General features: G+C 34.3%; 1 protein-coding gene across 1 annotated transcript in view; it reads right to left on the bottom strand.

Annotated features, from left to right (window-relative positions):
• Nucleotides 1-2,261: 2,261 nt before the first annotated feature.
• GPR149 (G protein-coupled receptor 149) overlaps nt 2,262-8,285 on the bottom strand; it is a 45,920-nt gene continuing 39,896 nt past the window's right edge. The window contains exon 4 of the mRNA XM_004682484.2: nt 2,262-3,958. Coding sequence (XP_004682541.1) covers nt 3,383-3,958 — 576 coding nt within the window. The 3' untranslated portion in view covers nt 2,262-3,382. The remainder of the gene's footprint in view (nt 3,959-8,285) is intronic.

Below are 8,285 nucleotides of genomic sequence, written 5' to 3'. Positions count from 1 at the left end.
TTAATGCCAGAAAACAAAGGGGGTCCTGCCTCACTAATGTGCTGTGTGCTGTGCTCTAGGCAGACTAAAATGTATGTCTCTCAAGTCTTTTCCATATCATGGGCTAGGCCCACTTCTGTCAAACGCATTGCTATCTAGCTTCCACAGGTTTCCACGTCTCTGTTCAGCATCTCTGGAAGCAGGCTGAGCCACACTAGTATTGAAAACTGGTATACTTCCCAGATCAGGGATCTCACACTCTCCATCTTCTTTTACCCTACCCCTGTGAGACAATTCTTGCATACTTCATGGGTCTAACATTCATGGAAGGCCTGATTGGGGGGGGGGGCATAGGTGTGTGAGTATGTGTATGCATGTGTGTATTTGTGTACATGTTTTCCTTGAAAAATGGAGCCCTAAATTGATTCTTGAGTTGAGAGAAAAGGGGAATGCTGATAAAGTATCTTAAACCTCTCAAGAATATAAAGATCAGACTTTTGAGTGACAAAAGAAGGAAAATGGAGACAATATTAATTCAGATATTATTAATATTAATAATATAAGTTCTTAATAAAGAACTTATTAAATGACTGTAGAGTAACTTTACATATATATTTGTGGAATTCAAATTGTGGAATTTAGTTAAATGCAGAATGAATATGGAGAATGACTGGATATGTAACTTATGAAAAACATTTTACATAAAATGCAATTCAGATGGGCAAAAAATATATAGTTTTTTAGTGATTGTTTATTATAGATATTATTTCTAGAATCTTTTTTTTAATTAAGCAACAAGAAAATCATGGGAATATCTTAACATGCCAGCTAACTTTTCTTGTTCAGTTAATTAGGAAATTCCACTCTCTAAGCATTTTTCCCTCTTTCCTCTCTTATGGGAAGGCTAGATAGTGGGGGACTGAAATCATTTGGAGGCATTTTCACTCAAACATTTGTAATTGATGTTGGCTTTGGGCTACAACTTTGAGTGGCTATGGGTTTGAAGGTCTACATGTTGTCACTCCAATTTCTCTTATTTGGCCTAGTTTTAGCCTCCTCATACCAAACCAGCTGAGTTCCTAGAATAAGTGTGATAGAGCAAATCTGGTGAAAAGTAAGTGGAACAAGAGAAAAGAAAAGTGGTACTATTGTGTCCAACCCAGCTCTTGTGTTCTTTAAATTATGACTTACATTATCCCCTCATTCAAAGTGCTATGTACTTATAACGGATTTCTTTGTATTTAAGTTATTATTGTTTTCCATTTTATTATTGTTTCTAATTTCTTTGCTGCTAGATAATATATATGAAAACAGAAAAATCACCTTTTTCATTCATAAAATTATATATCTAAATTTATACATATCAAAGCCTTTCTTTTTAAAGGAATATTCAATTAGATATTTGCTTTATAATAGACATTAAATGCTATTGATTTATAACATTAATTCTGACCATTTGTGAGTATTGAAAGAGCCCTCAATTTGGGGAATAAAAAGTCTCTAAAGTATATAAAATATCTTTGTTATGAGAATACATTTGAATTTGAATTTATAAGCCATGCATTATCTGAGGCTTCCCTGGCAAACATTGATTATGGTGTTGCATTTGCTTCCCAAGTTTAGATAATGAGATATTGTAAAGTTAAATGAGAGATGGCAAATCCATTGAGAACTGTTGTGAAAGTGACATCTGGGGGTCTACCTGGTAGCTAAGGCGTAAGTCTCAGTGCTGTCACTGCTATGGCCTGAATTCAACCCCCAGCTGACCCACATATGGTGCAGCAGACCTCCCCTGTCCCACCCGTTGCTCCCCTCAGCAGTGTATTTCAGTCACTCTGCTTGTTCTGTGCCCCACTCTGTCTCTGGGAAATTCTCTTGCCCCTCTTCCTACCCCCCATACCTCTGGCCTACACCCCATATCTCCTATGGAATAAATAAATACAAATTTTAAAAAGAAAATGACACCTGGCTAATCAAAACAGTTCTTGATTTGAAAGCTTATGTCAAATATTTTAGAATTTTGATTTAATACAATGAAATTAAACTCAAAGTACACCATTTAAAAAAAATTCATTCAGTCTGTAAGTATTAAGTAAGGTGAGGGTGTACAAAGCTTAAAACAAATAAAATGTCAACTCTTAATAACGTTGGAAAATAGCATTTAAGTAATTTGTTTAATGTGTGTTTACATAAAGGAGGATAAAGCAATTTGAAGAAAAAGTCATTTTATCATTTTTGAAAAATACATAACAAACATTCTAACAATGTGATTCCAACATTTTTTTGTAATGTAACACATTTAAAATTAATCTTGAAATGTATAGCTAATAATCATTTAATAAATACATTGAGTTATTTCTTTGCTTGAGATACTTATGTCTTTGGGAAAAAGACCAAGAAGCACCTAAACTTGGAATAATATTTGAACTACTCTGTGCTTCAAGAATGACTAAGAAAATTTACAAAATCTGCAACTTTAAGAACAAAATTTAGGTTTGAACTTAAGAGGATTTTCCTCTCCTTTACCCAAATGTTCCTTTATGAGTTGTATGCATCTCATAAAACTTATCTGGCAGTGTTTTCCCCAATTTACATTCAAATAAATGCAGTTCTAGAAATGTTGACATAGACATTTACAATCTTTTCTAGTAATGCTTGAATTAAGGACTACTTCAAATTTCACTTGTAACATAAAACGTATTTGTTTTAAAGGCAGTCCAACATACTGAAGAGAAGATGAAAGAGAAAACACAGTTAAGAGAGAAAAAAAGGCATTCAATAAACAATTTAATAGAAATTAAGGGAACACCTATTTACAGTCTAGGGACATGCTTGTTTTGAAGTTGGAGGTTAATTTTTCATTTGACACAAAAATGTATTTCCTAGATATAAGTATAAAATTAAAGCGGTAATTGTAATAAGCTGCTTTTGCTGGCCCCATGTAGGCAAAACTCTTCAAATACAACTTGGGATTTTGTTATATTTCCTTCATTCACAAAATGTCTTTTTTCCTTTTGCAGTAAATGCCAAAATGTATGAAAAAGTGTATGTGAATAGTATAGTCATTGAATTTATGCAATTTTCTGTTTACTTGGTGGTTGATAAACATAGACAAAACATTTGTAAAGTAAGCCAAGATTCACTTAGAAAAAATTTTTAGAAATCGAGTAGGAATATCTTTTAGTTATCACAGTGTGTAATCTGTAGTAACACATCAGAAGCACTTAAGTGTTGCACTAGTCCCAGCTGTTAGCACTAAAAGTTAGCACTAACCATAATAAACTAGCAAATCTGTAAAGTTTATGTAAACCAACTAATAAAAAGAAAATCAAATAGCCTCAGAACAAAGGTGTTATCAGTTTGTCATTAGAGCCATTCTTGCCTTATTAGATTACTTAAGTAATTAATAGTTACCCTTGTTTTCTTCCTCTCTTTTCCTGTAAGCTTTATTTAATAATTGGATTTCCTCCTGGTAGCCATCTCTCTCTTCATACTGCCTTTTACTGTTCTGCCTGTGTGCTTCAACTGTGTCTGGGATGGAGATATTGATATCACCATCAGGATTACTCGTGGGTAAAAAGAGAGAGTATGAGGCTGTTTCCCCTAAATCACATGAAACAAATCTGTTTTCCTTCCTTGAGTAGCGTAGGGATGGAGATCTGACCTGCGTGGAGGATTGGCTGATATTGCTAATGATTGACACAGTGTCCAAGGCCTCTTCATTGTCACAGATTTCAAGAACTTCCAAGTGTATTTTCACATTTGTGTCTGCAAATGTGGAGGGAGAGTCCTCTGAGTTTGGTTCATGGCCAACACTTTTAGATCGATAGACTTCTATTTTCTTAGAGGCAGGGGTTATTTTTTGCCCTTCTGCACTTACTTCATAGGTAGAGAGAGAGAGGGTTTTCCCTGTAGGTGCGTGGAGAGATACTGTCCCCTGGAATGCACACAAGGGAATGGCAAGGCCTCCACCAGAACGCTGGGGGGAAAAAACAAATGATGGTTATTGAAAGCTACTTTTAGAGATTGAAACATTTAGAAATTCATTTTCTCCTTCAAAGTGGTAAAGCATTTCCATTTTAGACCCATTTTCTCAGAAACCTTTTGTAGATATTGGATTGACTATCTGTCATCAAAGTACTGTAAGCTTAGTTTCTTGTAGGTCAGATACAGCATCTAAATGCAGCAGTCAGGAATCTTTCTTCAGAGATAAGTGTCGTATTTCCATTGTTAAAGACAACTTTTCTATTGATAGGCAATATATTTGGACATAAAATTGCATGCATATTTATAAACTTGAATTGCTTTTACAGTTTTGTTACATTAAAAAGTTTCCATAGATTGAAAGAAATAATGATTCTGTTTTCAAAAATATACTTTTTTCCAGTTTAGTATGCCAAAGGGAATGTTAATTGTGATACTATGGTCAGATTAGGTACAAAGAATATTTGAACTGTTAGGTTTGAAAACACAGAAGAGGAACCAAATGTCACTAGAAAAGTGCTACATTGTGCTTATTTTTCTATAGAGAAATCATGGGCATTAGTGTAAATCCAGTAATGGAGAACTCTCCACATATCTGAAGAGTTGTGTGAAAGTTTAAATGATTTATATTATATTTAAAACTTTGTATATTAAGATTTAAAGAAACCTGTACCTAGTCACTGCTGAGAAGTATTTAAGAAATGAAGAGTAAAACACTGAATCTTATGATCATCTGTACTGTGTATTGTTGATGCATACCTTCAGACTTGCAGTTGACTCCTTTGTTGATTACATGTTAGTCTCAGAAAAGCAGTTCTTAAAATTAGATGCCCAGATCAGCAGCAGCAACATCTGGTAACTTCTTAAAAATAGAAAATTTTTTGAGCCCCAGACTTACTGATTTAGATGTAAATTCTGACTTAGATACTCTAAGGTTGAGTTCCAGCAATCTGTGTTTTAATAAACCTTCCACATGATTCTGTAGTATAGTAAGTCTTGAGATCCAGTGCTGCAAGTTAATAAATGCAGCCCAGGAAAAGAAGGAGAGAGGGTTAACAACATTTTAGAAATATACATACATACAAAAAAAAAAAAAGAAATATGCATACTACCTTTAAAGCTTATAATAGCAAACTAGATTAAATATGTCTTTTTGCCAGGAGAATTGGGGTGAGGTTTGATAGTGTTTTTACAGATTTGGGATTATGGCCAGTTTGCCTGTGACTATCCCAGTTCTCACTGAAGTTTTGCATCTCCAGGAATCTCTTAGGTTCAAGGAAATTAGGGTGGTTGATAACAATATTTGCAATGGTAATTAAATATTTGGGCCTGACTGGCAAGAGGAAGCGAAGGATGAATGCCTCACTGTTGGAAAAGTTTAGATTATCTTCTATTTAGAGAATTTGTAAGTCAGGCTACATCATGAGTCTCATCCAAGGTGTCTTTATGCCCCACACCTTGAATTTAGTCTAAGCTACATTAGACGTGACACCAGACTTTCCCCTGTTACCCCTATAGGCAAGTCTTGAGTTCTGTTTCTTCTTAAGGGTATATGTAGACTTGACTTTAGGACCTTGCATCCTGAATGGCCAGAAACTGTGAAAACTTCACTGTACAGTAAAGGCCAGTTTGCTCCTCTGCTGAGGTAAAGAACTTCATCAGCTTCGTGTGTGAGATGTTGACAGAAGGGGAAAGACAGAAGACAATATTTAGGCTCATTTCTGTACTCTAGCACTGTTTGAGTAGTGACCACTTCAGGAGATGGAAAGTGGCCTTAATTTATTTTCTACTCATTCATTAAACACTTACTGATTATCTACAGTGGTGCAATACTTTTGAGCTTGTGTGGGACATACAGATATATCCACTCAGATAAATGAGTGAAAAAGTACTAATACATCCACACAGATAAAGACTGTTTTTGCTCTGTTTTGTAAAGAAACAAAATAAAAATTTCAACTCTTCCCTTAGTGACAGATATAAGAACCAATAAATAGCCACTTCTAGTAGATTTTAGTTTAGTAGAAATTTAGTTTAAGAAAAAAGAAGAGACTTACAGTATTAAAAAACCATGCTTTCTGAGTAATATCAAGAGTTAAAGTGCCAATCTAAAACCTTTCTACCGTGAAAAACTTTGTTATCAAAATCAGAAATACATTTCATTTTACAGTCAAAATGTGTTGGAACATTTCTTAATTAGAAAATTTGAGACAGAGTGGAGTAACCACAAATGGCACTCAAACTCACCACCATACTCACATCACCCTTGTGGAGGATTGACACATTAGTCCTCGACCTGGTCTCATCGGCCAGCCACCCCATAAGGAGCATCCAGAAGAAATGCTGGCCAATACTAGCAATACTGTGTCTCCATGCATAGACAGCATTAGGAAACAGATGACAGGAAAAAAAAAGAAAGAAAGAAAGAAATACCCAAGCAAGCCCACAGGAGAAAATTTCACCACAAAAAGAAAAGACACCAGATCAACAAAGATATAGAAGAACTGCTCAGCCTATCAGAGAATTTAGAATTGTCATGATTAACATAAAGAAGATGAAAAGGAAAAAATTGATGAGATAAATAATTAATGAACTGAAGAATGAAAATGAGACCTTAACAAAGGAAATAAAAGGGCTGCAGAAGATTAAAAGACTACTGGAGGAGATAATTCTGGGGAAAGCAGTAAACAGATTAGATGAAATGAAAGAATGAATTAGCAGCCTTTTACACATAGAAATAAAGAGAATCAGAACAGAAAAGGAGAGTGAAGTAAAAAGGAAAAGGAATGAAGAAACACTCCAAGAGCTATCTGACATCATGAAGAAAGAAAATATCAGTTATAGGAGGTGAGTTGGGGCATGAAGAGGGGAATAGGATCAAAACTGGGGTGAGGAGCACACAGGATTATGCAGGTGGCACAGGGGTGAATTGATGGTTGAAGTCCTCAGGGATTACAACTGAGATGAAAAAATGCACAAAATAAAGAATGATGTAAAAAAAAACAAATCAGTTCAGCCTTGTCCAGATGCTTGATAAATATCCCTTGGTAAATACACAAAAGGTAAGCAATTAAAAAAACAGAAAAGAAAAAGAAGGAAGAAAACTTGACTGTCATTTAGTAACGTAAGTTATGGATAGACCTGACTTAGTGCCTTGCATTCTAAAGAGCCAGAAACTTTCAGTTTTTATTTTGAGAACTAGTTAATCTAACATTGAATTTCCTTATACTTTCTTGCAAGAAGAAAAAAATTCTTACATCAGTGCTTAACAAATTATTAACAACTTTTCTTTTTGACACTGGTTTTAAAATGGAAAATATGATGGATAGAAACAGTTACCGACAGTATAGCATGTCTGTTTTAAAAGCAGAGCATCATTAGCATAACTGTGTCTTTATATGTACCAATTTGCATCACCAAGGAACAATTAATACAAAAGCAAATGTAATAAAGACTGTTTTTGCATCTGATTTTATACATCCAAATAATACAGATTTCAATAATTCCCATATGATAATCTTATCTTCAAATAAAAAAAAAGGCTTCACTGAATTATCAGATGACAAGCTCATTAAAATTGGCATTTGAAAATTACACAGTCCCAGAGTATGATATGTGATTATTCTGCACACACCTCAGTTATCAGAATGATTGTGTGAAGCATCCTTATCCCAAAGGATAGCTTCCATTTGAGATCACAAAGGTAAAAGCAGAGACACATTGTATAGAAACAGATTTGAGTATGTATCTTCCCATATACTTATACAAAATTGGTATAGTGTTTCAGCAAATGGCACTGTCACTTTAACTAATTTAGTTACTAAACTTGCTAAATTGGCCATGAAAATATTTAATGCATAAATTGTTTTGATTTCAGATTGATGTACAAACTTTAAATATATGAAGTTTATATTACATTTTCATTGTACATTTTTAAACAAAATGATGGCTAGTTTCCAGAAATGTTTCCTTAAAAAGGGGGCTGTCTATTATTTAAGTTAGAATAATGTTGCTCTCACTGAAGAAAAAAATGGAAACTTCAACTAAGGAAATAGTAATATAGGTAGAGAATCAGGGAGGAAATTAATCAAATTTGAGTATAATTAGCATGATTTTCTACCTCTTTTGGAACATGGAAGAAGGACTAAAACAGAGACTGGAAATGAGCAGACTAATTGAACCATTATGAAATGATTGGACTTGTTTAGCTGGTGCATTTTTTTTTAAAGATTTATTTATTCATACGGAACTGGGGTACAGATCAGAGATGCGGAGGGTGAGAGAATTCACCAGGGACAGAGTGGGGAGCAAAACAGGCAGAT

Source organism: Condylura cristata, unplaced genomic scaffold (assembly GCF_000260355.1).
Source record: "Condylura cristata isolate star-nosed mole 26May11 unplaced genomic scaffold, ConCri1.0 scaffold00014, whole genome shotgun sequence".
NCBI lineage: Eukaryota > Metazoa > Chordata > Mammalia > Eulipotyphla > Talpidae > Condylura > Condylura cristata.
The sequence above is the reverse complement of the archived record's forward strand: the minus strand, read 5'-3'. Positions and strand labels throughout refer to the sequence as shown.